The sequence below is a fragment of the Salminus brasiliensis genome, chromosome 1, assembly GCF_030463535.1.
Source record: "Salminus brasiliensis chromosome 1, fSalBra1.hap2, whole genome shotgun sequence".
In the NCBI taxonomy this organism is placed as follows: Eukaryota; Metazoa; Chordata; class Actinopteri; order Characiformes; family Bryconidae; genus Salminus; species Salminus brasiliensis.
In genome coordinates, this window is record NC_132878.1 from 48,620,240 (window position 1) to 48,640,497 (window position 20,258).

Sequence of the window (20,258 nt, forward strand, 5' to 3'; positions counted from 1 at the left end):
GGGGGTTATGGGGGTATCAGCCTGAGCTATCAAGCAATGAGAACGCTTAATCAGCATTGGACGGATGGAAACATGGAAACAACGCAATCTTCCCATCTGACTGCCTCGGCCCACGTTGCCAATTTCACGCTAATTAAGCTTAGAGAATGACTGGCTGTTCCCAGTTCTTGCCATTGAACTGAGACTTTGCACTGCAGGCTCTGGAAATCAAGAGCCCCTACAGGGTCCTGTTACTGGCCAGGAGGGCAGATACAAAGGGCCAATCAGCGGCACAATCGGTGAGCCTAATCGGATCCTTCTCCAGCTAGTGTAAGCCTGCAGGGTGACTATACACCACGTAGCTCGTTCTCTTTGATCTGGGGTCAGCAGTTCGATGGATTGCATCAGAACTGACATGACGACAAACAACCTGCACTGCTACTGTCATTTTTTGTCAAGAAAAGGTTTTCACTTTGGTGATATACATATATTTATATTTTATATATTTTACATATATATTTATATGTCTTACACTGCAAAGCAGTGGTTGGTGTGGCATAGTGGGTAATAGCACTGTCTTCTTTATGGTAGACTAGAGTTTGTTTCCCCAGCCGGGCAAGCATACCATGCTACACCTACATTCTCCTATTTACACAAATATAAATTGCTCTGAATAATTAATAAGCAGCGTTAGTAGAAGTTAATATCCAATACATGATTTGGATAATCGATGCGTCTTTAAGCTAATTTAATCAGTTATTTATAAAGGAGTGGTAGTGGTGGTGATTTTGAACAAATGCATGTGCTGTCTGAAGAGGGTCAAGAAGAATACTAGAACCCAACCTTTTTCCCTCTCATTTGTTCAAGAGATATTAAGACTTTCCTTGAAAAGAAGAAGAAATTATTGTTACTTTGTGCTGTTTTTAAGAGAAATTGATGTGGAATAGTGCACTGAAACTTACTTGAGACTTCTTCACAGTAGTGGTGATAGGAAGCAGGGGCCATGATGCCTACAACTCAAATAGCATATCCTAGCTAGCAATTAAACATTTTATGATATAGTAAATCCCACACACACAGTAACCTATTAGATGTATAATAGTTTGTGCATTGCAGTAAAAAATGAAGTCTTACCTGGACAGTAAAGACAGTTACTCCAACAAAAGCAGGATACATTTACCCTTGATTTCAGAAGAAACAGTGAATGAGCAGGGATTCCAGTTTTGTTCCACTGCTCCACAGAACAGAATCCCAATACCTCTGTGGCATATCCAGATGGGTTTGAGCAGATTGGACCTGACCTTTCTTGTGCTTTTGGGTCAGTAGAGGCGTACAGGCATGGAGACCTTCAGTGCTATGCATCTTACTATGCAAACTGAAACCTTAGTGCCTACTGCCACCAAAGCTTGTAGTGACTCTAAGGTTTTTGACCACCTGTCTTTTTAGGAACAGAGGTGGTGGGCTTCCTCTTTCTGCCATGTCCAGGTAGTGTAGCCAGTGTTCCTTTAACTCTGGCCTTGTGAACTCTGCTTCCAGCTGGATTTCTAGGAGCATTCAGTGCCTTTGCTCTCTTTTTGTATCCTTTTCCTGGCTTGTGCAGGACAGTAATTTGTTCTCTGAACTTTTTGGACAGCTAGCCAGTCCAGGTATTTGATGTATTTTATCTCAAGCACACCTGATGCAACTAATGAAGTCACTGATTTGCCACCTAATTTGTGAATTCATGTTCATATTAAGGGGGTTGGAAAATTCATTAAATGTAGTCATTAAAAGTGTCATATCATGTTGAATGTTGAGAAAGTACTCATTCTATTAGTTGTGTTCTTGTTCAATTGATTTATTGCAAACAGCTGAGAGTTTTTTGTCTGTTTGCACACTGATGTTGGCTTCTTGTTTCCTTTTTAATTGGTGCAGCAGTTGCTTTAACTGGTGCACAGGCTCCAGAGTATAACTGCTCCACCAATTAAGGTGGAAAAGTACATCTAAATAATATGTTGGTGAATAAGATCGTTCCACAATGTTCTGTGCAAATTATTGCTTATTTATTTATTTATGTATTTATTTTAATATTTATTTATTCAATTCAATTCAATAAAACTTTATTTTCATTATACTAATACAGGTACAGTACCACCAATACCACTATTAGGCTTAGTCTCCAGTGCAGAATAGGTAGGACATAAATATCCTAAAATAAAAATTGTAAGAATAAAAACTGCCAAATGACTGGCATCAATGGCTTAAAGTGACAGTACTAAATGTTCTGCAACAAAATGAATTACCTGTCAAACACTGACAGAATAATTCTGTGGTAGTATGAGAGTGAACACTGGCACACATCCAGCTCGCAGTCACACTCAGCAACACAAAATTCAGGTATAATAAAAAAAAAAAAAATCACGTTTAAGGGTGTTTTTCTGCAGATATTTTCATGAAACTTTCTCTAAATGTATAGCTTTTCCACTGAATTTAAATCAGAATAAGCACTTTTTCATGTTTTTATATGATTTCCTGCATGTTTAACCACAGATAATTCATCTAATTTTATATATATATTTGATTGTAATTTAGGAAAGCAGTACAATACAGAATAAATAATACAGTATTTTTTCTGTAAAGATTTAAGAAATAAATGTTAATTGTAATTAAATGCTTGACATAACAGTTTGGTTGATTCATTCACAGTAAAGTTCTATGTTTTTACGGTTTAGTATAAGATAAAAAAAAACAACAGTAATTTTCCTTTTTTTTTTTTAAGTGTAGTTTGCAGTGGGGGTGGGTATTTTTATTACAATTCATTTGATTGCAGGTCATTCTCAAGAACCTCAACATTTTTGGATGGAACACCTAAACCTAAGGAACATGACATCTGCCCAGGAGGCTGACATCTACCCATAGAGGCTGCCAGAGTCAGATTGAATTTCTCTGGCCAAAGTCACTGAGGTAGACTGAAAGCTCTACAATGGCAAGCACTTGCTAAAGGCTCTGGAGCTAAAGCTGCTGGAGCTAAAGTCTCTGGACCTTGGGAACGGTATTTCTAGTCTGTCAGTCCAGGGTTGTTGTCACAGTTTGCAAAAAGGGAACAAGAGAGTGTGTGAAAAATGATCCAGGTGTCACACTTCTCAGCTTCCCTGGGAAAGTCTAAATTGGGGTATTGGAAAAAGACAGTCCACCCAATAGTGGAATATTCTGGAGGAGCAATGCGGATTCTGTCCTAGCCGTGGAACGGTGGATCAGTCCTTTACTCTTTCACAGATAGTTGATGGAAAAAAAAAAGAGTGCACCATCTCAATCTACATGCTGTGGATCTGGAGCTGAGCTGATCGACTTACTATCCACTCATTTTCTTCAAACAACAGCATTCACTAAAAGAATATGAAATGTGAGCATATTTTGGATGATATGAATATTCATTGCTCAGAATGAGCTTTTGTAATAATCTCTTATTAATCTCCAAATTCTGCTTATTGTTTATATATAAACATTCTATTTTAAAATTGTTCAAAAGTCACTAAACACTTTGTCTTGCAAAGTAACGACAACCTCTTCAGACTAGTCCTTGATAGAGCCACCTTTTGCTGCAATAACAGCTTTAAGCCCTTAAGCAGCCTGTGGACCGCTTGATGGGCCAAAAGTGTTATTACAAACCTCTATTACCACAGAATAGCCTCACCAGTTTGTACAGAAGTCCCTGTAGTTACTGAGTAATACACCTCAGTGTGTGATGAGCAGTGTTAAGGGGTTTAAGTATCTACCAGCTTTGCTCACTGTTTGCTCCAGGTTCTTCAGGTGATGCTTGTATATCCCAGTGTTTAAATTCTCAATTGGATTGAGATCTGTCCTTGACATTGTGGAATATGCATCTTTCTTCCGTTCAACCACTTCTGTGATATTTTGCCTTGGGATCATTGTCCTGCTGGTGTATGTGAAACAGGTTGCATTACCCTGTACTATCCATCTGTCATTTAAATTTAAATGACTTGCACCCTTTGAGGGAAAACCTCTGCAGAACTTGATACTGCCACCCCCATGCTTCACTGTTGAGCTTTTTGAGATGTTTTAATTTTGCCCAGAAGGCTTCATTTTTGTCTCATCTGACAGGGCTTCATTTTTGTCTCAATGACTAAAGGGAGGCAATGTCTTTAGTCGTATACAACTGATTTTGATATCACTGATTGCTGTGCCTTCACTTTTTTGAGGGACAGTCTTGTTGAGGCAGCTTCCATTTCCTCACAGTTGATTCAGCAGCACTCACTGGGATATGCAAACACTTGAATGTTATTTTGTAATATTTGTCTGTCTTGAGTTTGTTTATAATGTTATGTCTAATTTCCTATTAATGTAATTTAGTCTTTGTTTCATAGCTTCCCTTCCAGATTTAAAGATACAGGCTAGCTATAAGCAAGTGTTCTTTTTGAGGAAAATACCGTTCATTTGTGGGAACTTCAAGCTTCCAATACACAGGGGTTTGAATAGTTATACAAACAGCGTCTTTTATTTTTCCAACTGTGTCGTAGAATATTTTCATACCCAACACCAATATCACTTTTTTATTTATTTGTTATATAATGTGACACAGCACAAAATGTCAACAATGTAAATACAAGAAAATAGAGATGGCAAACAGGCTTAGACTACACAGACAAACAGTGCTTGGTAGTACAACAGAAACCAATGCCAATTCATTACAAGCTCGGCGGGTAACAGAACACGGGTGAACAGAGTTAGTATTTAGGTGATGTTTGGTTGTGGCTATGGCATGAAATTGTGGGGCATCATGGGAAGTGGAGTTTGAAAGATGGACAATGACAGCATCATTTGCAATCAAGATGATTTTGAGAAATTACTTGGAGAAATGCTTTTACAAGGCATTGTACATACTGTGTTTTACTATTACTGTATTTTCTGTATTCCAGTATGTAAGAATTACTATCATGTAATGTGTGCCAGATTACAACGTCACGAGACCACAATCAAATGAAAAAACAAACAAACAAACAAACCAATATATATGAATATATGTCATTTCAGTGGAGGGCTTTAAATTTTACTTTGATTATAGTATTATAATGTAATTGTAATAACACAAAATTTCATATTGCCCAAAGAAATGTTCAAATTAGCTTAAAAGTAAATGCAATTGATGTATACTACACTTGTATGCAGAGTATTTACTGTATATATTATGGTTTGAATGTCATTCACAATTATGTGTATATTTATCATAATTGTTGCGATCTCCATTTTGAAGAAATGTAAATCTGACAGTTGTTTTTTACATTGTATCAGAATTCCATAATGAATGGACCAATAGAAAGTCTGCAAAACAGTGTTGAATGGTGTTTTACATTGAAAGATAAGGTTTTTGGAGATATTTTGGAGAACTGTTTTGTGACAGCAGTTTGCCAGTAGAGCGTCTTAACTTTTTGCACCAAAGCAGCTGTAACAAATGTGTCTAGTCTCTCATCTTGGTTGTACCTCAGAGCTTCTTCTTTCTCTGTCTGCATTGCGGAAGATAAAGAGGAAAGAGTTGGACAGAAATGGCTGGAGGAAATTATAATGCAGATTTGGCAGTAGAGCTGGCTTGCAACACTCTTGAGGGTAGTGTAGCAAATTGCCTTAAACTTTTCTAACATTCTTTATAGATAACTACAGAGCAAATATTCTTTAAGAAATGAGTGTAAAACGACTGCACACTGCAAGAACTTGATAGAAAGTCTTGTTTATTATTTTTTCACATAGTTGAGATTTACTGTTCCTTACCAAACTTCAAGTTTAAAAAATGAAAATTACTAATCAACAAGTTAAATGAAAGGAATGTGACACTGTGAGCCATCTAATAGCATTTTAAACACCACGCCTGAGATGCTGCAGCTATAAAACATAAATAAGATTGTGAGGGGAAGACAGACTGGTAAACGCGGACTGAAAAGGCTGTTAGAAGATATTAATTAATGACTTTAAAATCAGACTTTTAACACGTTGTAAACTAAATCTGTTAATTTCAAGTATAACTCTGAAAAATAACACAATAAAAAGCTTAATTACAGTGCTAAAATACAAAAAATCATGCACACTGAAAATAAATACAGAAAAATAGAAATATATCTACATTTTATATAAAATGTTTGATTTGTACAAAAATGCTTTTTCAGTTAAATAAATACAATAAATATTGCAATAATAAATAAATAAATAATATTATCAGTTCCATCACAGTGGTGGCTTATCATAACTCAGAAGTCCTTTCTTTTAGTATTACTGTTGGGTTGACCTCTTTTTGACTGGAATGGGCTGCGCTTGCATTGATAGTGGTTGGTACGGAGTCCTTTACATTGGGCACGTGAAAAGACGCCATGGGACATGGGCCCTTGACGTTATTGCAGACCAGCTTCTGCAAGGAGGCGGTGTTTATGATGTCAAAACCAACTTTTCCACCAAAAGTGCTCGGCTTCCAGTACTCGGGGGAGCAGATGGGGTTTCCCATTAGACCTTTCAGGGAATACGGGGCACCCATCTCCACCATGGTTTCTCCGAAAATGCCGTTCTGCCTGGGCTTCTCGACCAGCAGGCCGGTGTATAGCTCCACTGCGTCTATGTCTCCGTATAGCTCCTCCAGCTCTGCTGCCATCTCCTTCTCACCTACAGCAAGAAACAAGCTCTGTCAGTTCAATCATTCCGTAGATACCGACTGATAGTGATCTTAAAATAGCCTTAGGGTGATTCCAAAACAGAAGAACACTGTGGCTACAGTGGAAATCACCTTATTGACACAATGTCAAATGGCCCCTATTAGCTTTATTATTATTATCAACATCATTAGCATAATCAAGTGAAGAATTCCTTTCATTTGCTGATGTTTAATAAAAAAACAAACTTAAGTTTGTCTACAGTTCCTAATAACTAGAACTGCTTTCAAGTCTTGAGTCCCTGTTGGCATACAGCACAGTACATTTGTCAACACGAGGTGGAAATAGAACTGATGCCATTATTCTGGAGCTTGACTCATCTCCTTTAAATCCACACATAAGCAGATGTAAGCCTTTCAATCCTTGTATAAGGTGTAGCTCAACATGAAAATACCCTGCAATGATAGAAAAGCCCTTTCTTCCTGTGGACTGCAGGCTTGTCTGTGCGAGACTGTGCAGGACTGGAGGTTTTCGGAAGCCTCCAATGTTTACACCGTGTTTGCCAGACTGCTGTTAGAAACAGCCGCCTACAGAGTTTCAGTACACTGTGCGGCTGGGAGGCCACATCCGCAATTCAGACTAGATACTTCTAAAAGGTTTTTTGAATCTTTCTAGGAAAGATAAACCTTTTCCTTGTACTTTTCCTTATAGTTGACATGAGTAGAGTGAAAACAATTGCTAGTTTCATAGTTGAATACAAAGGAATACATCTTACCTGTCATATCCTCGAAGGAAACATATGGCTTCATGTTGAAGCGCTTCCTGTAAGCATTGATTGACTGATAGCGCATCTGTCTGCTGTTCTCTATTGATTTCACTGCCACCATCATCACTGCAGGCGCAACATTACGACCACCGGCCACCTACAGAAGAGATATTTTGGGGATTAGGCACACAGGCTAGTTTCAGCATCATACCTTTACAGTAAGAATCTCCTTTTCTTTCTATAGTGTAATATCTGCATAAACAACAGCGCTACAAATAATAATAAAAAAAAAGCAAGACTCACCCTTCCTGCTATCTGCTTCGTGAATGATTCCACCAGGTTATTGACCCCATAGTTTGTCAAAATGGAGGTGTTGAAGAGGAACTGCTTGTAGCTGAAGACCTCATCCTGGATGTGGAAGTCATCAGGCATTAGTGGGTGCCAATGGTAGAGAGTGTTAAACTCAGAGGAGATCCGGTTCTGGTACTGGAAACGCTGGTTGAAGAGGAGCTCTGGGTCGAATTTGAGCTTGAAGTGGTAGCCACTCAAGTGCTGCACATAATCCTCGATCACAATCTTGATAGTCTCACCTGCAGGAAGGAAACAAGGATAGGGTTGCTGAAAGAGTGCTTATGTGCAATTTTGACATACTAAAGAGGAAAACTGGTGGCGTGTGCAAGTTGTGTGTATGTGTGTTTTTTAAACATTTTTTCAGCATTAGAATGTGGACAAAGATGAGAAGGGGGTGATAAGGTTTTTTTCTGCAGAAAGGGAAGTAAAAGTAAGAAAAACGCCTTTCTTCAGTTGAACCTTTGTGATCTTCTGTGAATACGTACATTCATACAAGCTCATAAAGTCAACATATAAATACATACAACACTAGATATTCTAATAACCTAAAATTCTTAAAGGGCCTATGCCCTGTATTTTTCCGCTTGTTGGCAGTCTTGTGTACCAACCATAATTCATTTTTCATATGACCCCTCTCCTTATTCCGTTAGACTTAGACAAGCCCATGTAAAATTTCAGACTGATATATCTAAATGTAAACCTTGTATCTGACTGCCTGCCCATGTATTACGCCTCACTCCTCATGACTTTAATGTTAAGGACAGGCAAACCTGTCTCTAAACATGTAACTCAAAAATTGTAACTTTTAAATATGTTGATGTGACACTCAAAAAGTGCTGTTTTCTTCCATACATGAACCATATGGCCTGGGAAGTGAACGGCATGTTTTCTCCGACATGGACCCTTTAATCCACAAGTAGGTATTTTGTCTCCCTCACCAATGAGGATGAGCCGTGTAGTCTGGAAGAGCCGCTCATCATCCCAGTCTGGATGCTCAATCTTGAGAATGTCGCAGACGCGGTTGTGTTCCCGAAGCCAGATTGTGGCGTACATCATGAGGCCTGGGACCAGGCCGAAGGCTTCGTGACCCACAGCAAAGCGATGGGACTCGGGCACGTGGGGAGGATAGTGCATGTCCACCTGGACATCACTGACCGTGGGTGGGTATACCTCGCCATCTAGAATCTAAAATACAGAAAGCCTTTTGATTTCCCAGAAAATAATGATTGGAGAACTTGAAGAAAACAACAACAGCATTTATTCATTTTTAGTCACAGTCTGCACTGATTTGCAGTTACTTGCTGGAAGACAGGTAAGGGAAGTTCACAAGTTAGGACATGTATCACATGAGGCCTTTCGGAGACAGTGACATTAAGTAACCTGAAATTTCAGCTTGCCGTCCTTAAAGAGCCGAAGCTTGTGCTGACGTTCCAATTCCTCTCCGTAAATGTGACTCAGATCAACCTGTTGAAAGCACATAAAGACTAATCAGATATGTGCTGTGAAAGACATGCTTCATTTTCTTTGTGAAAGTTGAGAGCTAAAGGAACAACGCTGATTCCGTCACTGGACACTACACAGTCAGATCACGCAAAGCCACCAGGTGAACTTTCATTTACATTCAGTCCGTCAGCAGATCTCGGTTATCCAGAGTGACCAAACCTTACAAAGTATCTAGGAACCTACAAGATATTAGACAAGAACTCTGCCAAGTTAAACGTCTTGAGAAGCTTTCACACTCACTCCGTGATTCTTTGCCCTGGTGAAGGCTGGACCTTTTTTCATGTCCGTTTTGAAGAACTGGTGTGTGAAGTGCTGGGCGAAGAAGGCAAACATGAGGCTGGTTCGCTGAGGGTCAGGGATGAACTTCCTTCTCAGCAGGAGCTTCTCTGCAACTGCCTTCACGTCTGGCAGCTCTTTCTTACCTGTGGGAAAAGACAACGGCATTGTACATGAAAGTAGGAATTACAGTGGGCTGCATAAACAACCAGGAATTTAAAGCGCGCAATTGGCATGCTTATTTTTCCACTAGCAAGTGAGGCACCGCGAAGACACTTGCCTAAACTTCTTCTGACACACTTAGGCATGCGGGCAGGCTGGTTGGACATGCAAGCTCGCACTACGCGCAGCCCTGAAGGCTGGTGATGTAATGTACTCGTAACCTTATTGGTAAGGTCACAGAAATGCTAAAGAACAGGTTTAGAGAGGAAGAGAGCGGGTCTCACCTGCGACGCCCATCGGCGTTGGGCAATCCTGAGGAACGGGGGGTAAGGTGCGTGTAAAGTAGGACAGATTAGAATAGGCCTCCCAGCTCTTGTAGCCATAGTCGGAATTGAAGGTTGGAGGACTGTCAATCAGATGGGCACGTGCTGATTTAGGAAACGAGGCAAAAACAACAAAAAATGTCGAGGTGAGTGTTTAGCAGCCTGCACTGACCTCCAGAGCTACAATATGGAGTCTGCAGCCTTGGACAGTCATTTTCTTTGAGAAGGCATATTAAAGATTGCTGCTTGACTTACATGTCAGGACGTAGCGCATGATGGCATCCCGTAAAAACGAAATGTTGTTGATGATGTTCCATAGGCCTTTGAAGTGTGTGAGGATGTAGTGCACGGTGTTCGGCGTCGGTTTCAGAGACACCTTGATCCAGGTGAAGAATTCGGCTGTTGGATGAAACGCATCATGTGAAGGGCGGCCCTAAAAAAAGGCACTCATTCAGCTGATATAATAATATGAACTTGGTTGCTCTTACGTGTTGTGCAGTTCTGCCCATAGTATCCAGTGCGTGTGCAGTCACATTCGTAGGAGTCAGTGCCAAGTTCTGTGCACACACCTCGGTTCTGGCATGGCTGGGAGCAGCAGGGATTGGCTGTATTCAAGATGGAAATACAGGTTATCGAGAGGGTCATGGCAGGCTTTTCTGTAGAATCGTTATCATAAGTCATTCAGAGCGAGAGTCAGAACACTGTACAGAAACAAGCAACTACATACACGTTTACATTGCATTTCCTGGCCCTGACATATACAGTATCATAAGTAGACCAACATGTCACTGTACAGCTACAATCACAAGCCTTCAGTCATACTCCTGGAGTTGCTCATTAAGCCCATGAAAGCGGTGTGAAATCACTCACCTCCTTCGCAAGCCAAGCACCCCAGATAGAGAAACAGAAGGAGCGACGCGGTCCTGTGCATTCCAGCGTCTCAAGGTGCGTCTCGTCCTGTCGGGTTTAGAGAGTGAACGGACTGTGGAGGAACCAGCAGCGCTTTTATAGCTCACAGTGACGCAATCGCAGAGGGCAGTCCGCACGTAAAGCAGCGATTCCCTCAAAGCCGCGTGCAGCCAAAAGACCATTCCTCGGGTCCTGCGCTGCGCTGCGCTCCCCCTTGCCAGCTATCAGCTGCAGAGGAACTGATGCTAATTAGACAAGACCGCCCCTCCTGTTAAGTCTAAAAAACAGCGTGAGCAAAACCGAAAAACAGAATAAAATTAAACCTCGAAAAAAAGGAAGTTCAAGACCAGAGTTCACTAAAACACACTTGAGAGAAGAGTTACTGTCAAAGAAAAACCGGGTGCTATCTCCGTTTTCATAATGTAGCATGTTTTGACCTGCTGCTCTCTTCACTTTCCTGTCCAGTGGACCAGTTAGAAGGGACCAGAAATACCTAAAGAAATTATTATTATAAAGTCCATTCAATGGTATGAACGTTTTTATTATTAGTATTATAATTATTATTATTATTATTATTATTATTAGTAGTAGTAGTAGTATTATCATTATTATTTATTCTTAAGAGATATACATATATGTCTGGGGGGTTTTCAGTTTAGACTGGACATATACAGGCTACCTATAGGATGCGGATCTGTCTTGATATACGTAACTACGTATATCATAAGTACTGATTTATTTACTAGACCCATACACAGCCTTTTAGTGTCTTCCTCCATTACTGTAACTCCTGAAAATCATCAAGTACATTTTACAGTCAGACATTCAGTACATGAGCCGTACACTAGACGGTTAGTACTGGACACTATAGCTAGGGAATTCAGAAAAGAAAAAAAGATATGGCTACATTTGTAAATTCGTATGCAGTAAAGCGATTGATTTACCACCTCATAATCCTCACACTTTTAGTGTTTAACCTCTTACAACGAGCTGAGAGTAATCTGTGTACTAGGTATTATCAGGCGTACCTGGTGTCCTGGTACCTGGTAGCCACATGACTATCAGATGAGCTCGGGTGTTCAGCTAAACTTACAACAAAGTAAAATAATTTAATTTAATAATTAAACATATTGTTATTAATTTCATTTTGCAATTTATAATACTATATTTAGTTATTTGTTATATATTTTTTAATAGGTATTTTACTGTCAGTAAAGCACACTGAAGGGTTATTCGTTCTTTCTTCACATTTTATTTCGAGACACTAAAATGATGATTTAAGTGTTTTGATAACCTGTTTATTAAAGTTTTTGGGGCTTATTTCTGGATACACCGGACGTGGTAACGCTGTGGGACTGGTGTTTTTTCCCCGCCCGTATTCAGACACGCGTGTGACCTGCTGGCCAATCTGAGGCGAGGAAGGCGGGGCTTTCCGGAAAGCGGGTATGGCATTGAATAACGGGTCGCTGTGGGGATTCAGAGCGGCATGTGAGCGCCCTCCTGTGGCGCTCTCCACGGCCCGTTCCTCCACATCCTACCCTGCTTTCACACTTCTCGTGAGTGAGGCTCGGTAGCCAGCAGCGGCATTTGGTTCCCCAAAAAGTTGACATTCACACTGTGAAGGAAGTCGAGAAATCTTCAGACTCTCCTCGAGACCCACCGTTTCTACGACCCTTCTTTAAACTGTTTATGCTACGGCTCAGTCAGCACACGCGCGCGCGCATATACACACACACACACACACAAATCCAAGCAGGTCTGACACTTCTAGAAAGAAGACGAATTGGTTTTCCAGACATCGTCTACAGTTGGGTTTAAGATTAGGGGCGTGTTGTTACTACTAGGAAGACCCTGCTAGCACCTCCTCCCGTTCCTCAAATGATGGTGACTGCAAGCCCAGGAGAAATGCGATGTTGTCTGGCTTCCCAGACCTGACTTCTCCTGCAGCCCCCATCTTCGGGTAAGTAGCCAAAGTTACTCGCTTCTGCGGAGTCTGGTGTGGTGCAGCTGGTGGGAGAAAGCGAGCGAGCGAGTCTGGTGCACAGCGGAGTTCTGCATGTTTCTCGTATGTGGAGTTTCTCACTCCACAATGTAGCTACAAGTTTCAACGTTTAAAAAGCAGCCATAGCTTCGTTGTTTTTTGTTCATTTGGGATTTATGAAACACGTGGCCGCTGGCACAATCATCTCTCTCTCTCTGAAAAGTGTTTAAAGCTCTAATAAGTGTCTGAATTCGGATAAATCACCGCCCTCCTGAAAGCATATTGGTCTGGTGCAGACTCTAGCTGGCCTTGAACTTCGCCGGTGAGCTTTTTATAGGTATTTAATTCATTTCAACGGGTGCCTAAAATGACTCCAAAAGCCGCGTTACTTTCTGCTTCCAACTCCACATTTATCTGAACGTTGTACGTGTAGGCCTCTGTGGACTCGCAAGTCGGTGTGAGCTGAATGTCCAGTCCATCCATCTTTTCACTTGAAACAGGTGGAGCCAGGAGCCTGACACCGCCGTGCTGTTTTCCTTCCCACCCGTTTTCGGAAAAGCCCCACGGCCCTCCTATTGGCTTGTTGTTTGCACGCTAGCTATCCAATAGCCAATCCAGGCGTAGCGCATGACCCACTGATAGCCAAGCCACGAGATCACAGTGCAGGAGATCGAATACTGCCAGCCAATCCTAGCGATAGGGGGCGGGGCGAGTGCGAAGAACTGGCCAGTTGGCTCGGTTTCTCCAGATTTACGTGACTAGCAGCGCCGCGCGCAGCCAGGCAGACGTGCTCCTGTTTATATAAAAAACTGGCTTGTTTGAACGAACCACATCGGCGGCCAGTAACCACCATGAGGTTTGCCAAAGAAAGTGGTTTACCGGACCTTACAGTGCTTACCTCATTCATGGCTTCAACATAAAATTGATGTGACAGTGAAAGTCCCTCATTTAAAAAAGTTCAGCACTGTCAGTGTTCATTCAGCACTGTTAGTGTTCATTCAGCACTGTTAGTGTTCATTCAGCACTGTGAGTGTTTATTCAACACTAGATGTTCATTCAGCACTGTTAGTGTTCATTCAGCACTGTGAGTGTTTATTCAACACTAGATATTCATTCAGCACTGTTAGTGTTCATTCAGCACTGTGTGTTCATTCAGCACTAGATGTTCATTCAGCACTGTGAGTGTTTATTCAACACTAGATGTTCATTCAGCACTGTTAGTGTTCATTCAGCACTGTGAGTGTTTATTCAACACTAGATATTCATTCAGCACTGTTAGTGTTCATTCAGCACTGTGAGTGTTTATTCAACACTAGATGTTCATTCAGCACTGTGTGTTCATTCAACACTAGATGTTCATTCAGCACTGTTAGTGTTCATTCAACACTAGATGTTCATTCAGCACCGTTAGTGTTCATTTAACACTAGATGTTCATTCAGCACCGTTAGTGTTCATTTAACACTAGATGTTCATTCAACACTAGATGTTCATTCAGCACTGTTAGTGTTCATTCAACACTAGATGTTCATTCAACACTAGATGTTCATTCAGCACTGTTAGTGTTCATTCAACACTAGATGTTCATTCAGCACCGTTAGTGTTCATTTAACACTAGATGTTCATTCAACACTAGATGTTCATTCAGCACTGTTAGTGTTCATTCAACACTAGATGTTCATTCAGCACCGTTAGTGTTCATTCAACACTAGATGTTCATTCAGCACCGTTAGTGTTCATTTAACACTAGATGTTCATTCAGCACCGTAAGTGTTCATTCAACACTAGATGTTCATTCAGCACCGTTAGTGTTCATTCAGCACTAGATGTTCATTCAGCACCGTTAGTGTTCATTCAACACTAGATGTTCATTCAGCACCGTTAGTGTTCATTTAACACTAGATGTTCATTCAGCACCGTAAGTGTTCATTCAACACTAGATGTTCATTCAGCACCGTTAGTGTTCATTCAGCACAAGATGTTCATTCAGCACCGTTAGTGTTTATTCAACACTAGATGTTCATTCAGCACTGTTAGTGTTCATTCAGCACTGTGAGTGTTTATTCAACACTAGATGTTCATTCAGCACTGTTAGTGTTCATTCAGCACTGTGAGTGTTTATTCAACACTAGATGTTCATTCAGCACTGTGTGTTCATTCAACACTAGATGTTCATTCAGCACTGTTAGTGTTCATTCAACACTAGATGTTCATTCAGCACCGTTAGTGTTCATTTAACACTAGATGTTCATTCAACACTAGATGTTCATTCAGCACTGTTAGTGTTCATTCAACACTAGATGTTCATTCAACACTAGATGTTCATTCAGCACTGTTAGTGTTCATTCAACACTAGATGTTCATTCAGCACCGTTAGTGTTCATTTAACACTAGATGTTCATTCAACACTAGATGTTCATTCAGCACTGTTAGTGTTCATTCAACACTAGATGTTCATTCAGCACCGTTAGTGTTCATTCAACACTAGATGTTCATTCAGCACCGTTAGTGTTCATTTAACACTAGATGTTCATTCAGCACCGTTAGTGTTCATTCAACACTAGATGTTCATTCAGCACCGTTAGTGTTCATTTAACACTAGATGTTCATTCAGCACCGTAAGTGTTCATTCAACACTAGATGTTCATTCAGCACCGTTAGTGTTCATTCAGCACAAGATGTTCATTCAGCACCGTTAGTGTTTATTCAACACTAGATGTTCATTCAACACTAGATGTTCATTCAGCACCGTTAGTGTTCATTCAACACTAGATGTTCATTCAGCACCGTTAGTGTTCATTCAACACTAGATGTTCATTCAGCACTGTTAGTGTTCATTCAACACTAGATGTTCATTCAGCACCGTAAGTGTTCATTCAACACTAGATGTTCATTCAGCACCGTTAGTGTTCATTCAACACTAGATGTTCATTCAGCACCGTTAGTGTTCATTCAACACTAGATGTTCATTCAGCACTGTTAGTGTTCATTCAGCACTGTTAGTGTTCATTCAACACTAGATGTTCATTCAGCACTGTTAGTGTTCATTCAACACTAGATGTTCATTCAGCACCGTTAGTGTTCATTCAACACTAGATGTTCATTCAGCACCGTTAGTGTTCATTTAACACTAGATGTTCATTCAACACTAGATGTTCATTCAGCACTGTTAGTGTTCATTCAACACTAGATGTTCATTCAGCACCGTTAGTGTTCATTCAACACTAGATGTTCATTCAGCACCGTTAGTGTTCATTTAACACTAGATGTTCATTCAGCACCGTAAGTGTTCATTCAACACTAATGTTCATTCAGCACCGTTAGTGTTCATTCAGCACTAGATGTTCATTCAGCACCGTTAGTGTTCATTCAACACTAGATGTTCATTCAGCACCGTAAGTGTTCATTCAACACTAGATGTTCATTCAGCACCGTTAGTGTTCATTCAACACTAGATGTTCATTCAGCACTGTGAGTGTTTATTCAACACTAGATGTTCATTCAACACTAGATGTTCATTCAGCACCGTTAGTGTTCATTCAACACTAGATGTTCATTCAGCACCGTTAGTGTTCATTCAACACTAGATGTTCATTCAGCACTGTTAGTGTTCATTCAACACTAGATGTTCATTCAGCACCGTAAGTGTTCATTCAACACTAGATGTTCATTCAGCACCGTTAGTGTTCATTCAACACTAGATGTTCATTCAGCACCGTTAGTGTTCATTCAACACTAGATGTTCATTCAGCACTGTGAGTGTTTATTCAACACTAGATGTTCATTCAGCACTGTGAGTGTTCATTCAACACTGTGAGTGTTCATTCAACACTAGATGTTCATTCAACACTAGATGTTCATTCAGCACTGTTAGTGTTCATTCAACACTAGATGTTCATTCAGCACTGTTAGTGTTCATTCAACACTAGATGTTCATTCAGCACCGTTAGTGTTCATTCAACACTAGATGTTCATTCAGCACCGTTAGTGTTCATTTAACACTAGATGTTCATTCAGCACCGTAAGTGTTCATTCAACACTAGATGTTCATTCAGCACTAGATGTTCATTCAGCACCGTTAGTGTTCATTCAACACTAGATGTTCAATCAGCACCGTTAAAAATCATGGAACACTAATTGTTCATTCAGCACCGTTAGTGTTCATTCAGCACCGTTAGTGTTCATTCAGCACCGTTAGTGTTCATTCAACACTAGATGTTCGTTCAACACTAGATGTTCATTCAGCACTGTCAGTGTTCATTCAGCACTAGGGGTTAATTTAGCACTGTGAGTGTTCATTTAACACTGTAAGTGTTCATTCAGCATTGTCAGTGTTCATTCAGCACTGAGTGTTCATTCAACACTGTGAGTGTTCATTCAGCATTGTCAGTGTTCATTCAGCACTGAGTGTTCATTCAACACTGTGAGTGTTTGTTCAACACTGTGAGTGTTCGATCAACACTGTAAGTGTTCATTCAGCACTGTGAGTGTTTGTTCAACACTGTGAGTGTTCGATCAACACTTTGAGTTCATTCAGCACTGTGAGTGTTCGTTCAGCACTGTCAGTGTACATTCAACACTGTCAGTGTTCATTTAACACTAGGTATTCATTCAACACTAGGTATTCATTCAACACTGTGAGTGTTCATTCAGCACTGTCAGTGTTCGTTCAACACTGTGAGTGTTCATTCAGCACCGTCAGTGTACATTCAGCACTGTCAGTGTTCATTCAACACTAGGTATTCATTCAACACTAGGTATTCATTCAACACTGTGAGTGTTCGTTCAACACTGTGAGTGTTCATTCAGCACTGTCAGTGTTTATTCTGCACTAGGTGTTCATTCAACACTATTAGTGTTCATTCAGCACTAGGTGTTCATTCACTGTAATGCACTGTAAACTGTAATGCACTGTTCAGTGTTCATTCTACACTAGGTTTTCGTTTAACACTGTGTTATCGTGTTGATTCAACGCTGTGATATATTATGATCTGACCCCACCTTATATATCTGCTGAAACTGTAGTTGTCCATTCAGCACTATGAATGTTCATTCAACAATTACTGTTCATTTAGCATTTTCACTGTTCATTTAGTACTGTCAGTGTACATTCAGCACTGTCAGTGTTCATTCAGCACTGTCAGTGTTCCTTCAGCATTGTGAATGTTCACTTAGCACTGTAGGTGTTCATTTAGCACTTTCTGTATTCATTCAGCACTGTCAGCATTCATTCAGCACTGTCAGTGTTCATTCAATACTAAGTGTTCATTCAGCACTGTCAGCATTCATTCAGCACTGTCAGTGTTCATTCAATACTAAGTGTTCATTCAGCACTGTCAGTGTTCATTTGACACTGTCAGTGTTCATTCAGCATTGTGAATGTTCATTCAGCATTGTGAATGTTCATTCAGCATTGTAGGTGTTCATTTAGCACTTTCTGTATTCATTCAGCACTGTCAGTATGAGTCAGTATGTGAGTATTTATTCAACAGTAGGTGTTCATTCAACACTGCACAAGTTTGTTTAACACTGTGTTAACGTGTTGATTCAGCGCTGTGTTATATTATGATCTGACCCCAGTATTATATATGCTGAAACATATGATTAACTGTAGTTGTTCATTTAGCACTGTTGTGCTACCAGCATGAGTAATTGTAAATGTATGACTAATCTTAGTTTTTTTATTATTATTTATTTTTTGTTGTAAACTTCGAAACACAGTTGCTCTTTAGACAGTCTGCTGACGCAGAATTTAGTCTGAGCCAGAGAAGTGAAAAAGTGGAAATGTGTGTACTTCTATCCTGTTACCAAGTGCCCTATCTCGGTTTTCTAGCTGCACACTTCCCCTTTCTGTCTTTCACACATACATACAAATACACACTACATGTCTTGAGAAATGCACATGTAACATATGGGCTGTGTTATGATTAGCCATTTATTAAGTGTAGTGGTGTGAATATAAACTGATTATTAACTTTTTTTAAAGCACTCCTAATTGACACAAGAAAATTCAGTGCCTTACTTTTTTTTGTGCAGTCAGTGTTTCAACATTACAGCAACTGGAATAACTTTGATCTCAACAACTGGAATAATCCCTCTCTAATATAATTTTCAGCATGGGTAGATGAGTGCTCTTGTTCTCTGAAGATTTCTCTGTCAGTGAAGACACAGCCTTTGACGAAGAAAGAGGACAATCGGTCAGTCCTGATCACCACTCCTAAATCGCCAGTATGTCTGCCCTGGATCCTTACCAGTACATTGTTGTAAGTTCAGAGAAACTTTTCTTTTCTTGTGATAACCCTCTTTTAAACAAAAACAGCAACATTTTATAATAAGAGCACCTACAGTTTCTTCACCATTCAACACATAAAAGGAAAGGATAGATATAGGTCAAATATTCTTTATTGAAAACTTTAAAGGCTTTTAAAAGTCAAATGTCTAGGCCAAATAAAGATCACCACTTCTAATCCAAGGTTGTCTACGGTTTCCTGCATCTACAGCAGAGACCAGAAGAAAGCGTCTCCTAGAGAAGTTAAGATTAAGATGGTCAGGTGTTACAGCAATCCAAGCCACACTCTGAAAGCTAAGATCTAGCACCTCTCCTGGGAGTCTACCCTTTCCCAATTTCACCCAGGTGCATCCCCTAATCACTGCACCCCTACCTGCTAGGCATACCTGTCCCATTAACAACCAGCAGAGTCCACACTGGATCATAACACCACTTTAATACTGTTGCAAGCTAGATCAGTAGGTATAAATACCATCTGTCATTGTTAATATCCCTTTTCATGTGAACGTGGCGGCTAACCTGTGTTTCATTACTAGGGCCCGACAGATATTGGTTGGTCAGGTCAGGCCGTGTTGACATTGTCAGTTTTAATGACTAACTCTATTTCTGATAGCTATGGCATTGCCTAAAAGCGAGCTTTCAAGCTCCCAGTGATAGGGAAAGCTTAGGCAGCTATGCCACTGTGGAGGCCAATTTGAGTTTCAGTTTATGACAGCAGTACAAATTGAAGAATTTAAACACAGAACACGATCAGGGGTCGTATTATAAATAAATGTAAAATATATCCAAACCCAACTGTTAGCATTAGAATACCATATAATATACAAGTACACTAATAAAGTAACTCCACTACTACTACACTTAATATTCTAAAAGTAACTCTAGAGTTTATGGTGTTTTTTAAAGGTGCCCTGGAATGGGACCTGTATTTACCTTGGCATAGTTGAATAAAGAGAGTTCAGTATGTTGGAGTGACGTACATCAAACCTCAGACCTCTTTATTTATATGCAAATCTTGCATCAACCATTAATCCATAATCCTAAACTTTTAAGTTGCAGTCTTGACTTGATTTTTATGCCCCCAAAATGAAC

At 40.1% G+C, this 20,258-nt stretch overlaps 2 protein-coding genes across 2 annotated transcripts in view; one reads left to right on the plus strand and one right to left on the minus strand.

The window, feature by feature from the left end:
• Positions 1 to 5,702: 5,702 nt before the first annotated feature.
• ptgs2b (prostaglandin-endoperoxide synthase 2b) lies at positions 5,703 to 10,944 on the minus strand. The gene is made up of 10 exons (XM_072680862.1): positions 10,860 to 10,944; positions 10,478 to 10,594; positions 10,245 to 10,388; positions 9,951 to 10,094; positions 9,469 to 9,650; positions 9,106 to 9,189; positions 8,664 to 8,910; positions 7,678 to 7,964; positions 7,384 to 7,531; positions 5,703 to 6,621 (listed from the first exon to the last, which is right to left on the minus strand). The coding sequence occupies exons 1-10, from the start codon at positions 10,918 to 10,920 to the stop codon at positions 6,209 to 6,211; spliced, it is 1,827 nt and encodes a 608-aa protein (XP_072536963.1). The 5' UTR covers positions 10,921 to 10,944; the 3' UTR covers positions 5,703 to 6,208.
• Positions 10,945 to 12,469: 1,525 nt separating this feature from the next.
• pla2g4ab (phospholipase A2, group IVAb (cytosolic, calcium-dependent)) overlaps positions 12,470 to 20,258 on the plus strand; it is a 28,304-nt gene continuing 20,515 nt past the window's right edge. The window contains exons 1-2 of the mRNA XM_072680892.1: positions 12,470 to 12,858; positions 18,993 to 19,140. Coding sequence (XP_072536993.1) covers positions 19,108 to 19,140 — 33 coding nt within the window. The 5' untranslated portion in view covers positions 12,470 to 12,858; positions 18,993 to 19,107. The remainder of the gene's footprint in view (positions 12,859 to 18,992; positions 19,141 to 20,258) is intronic.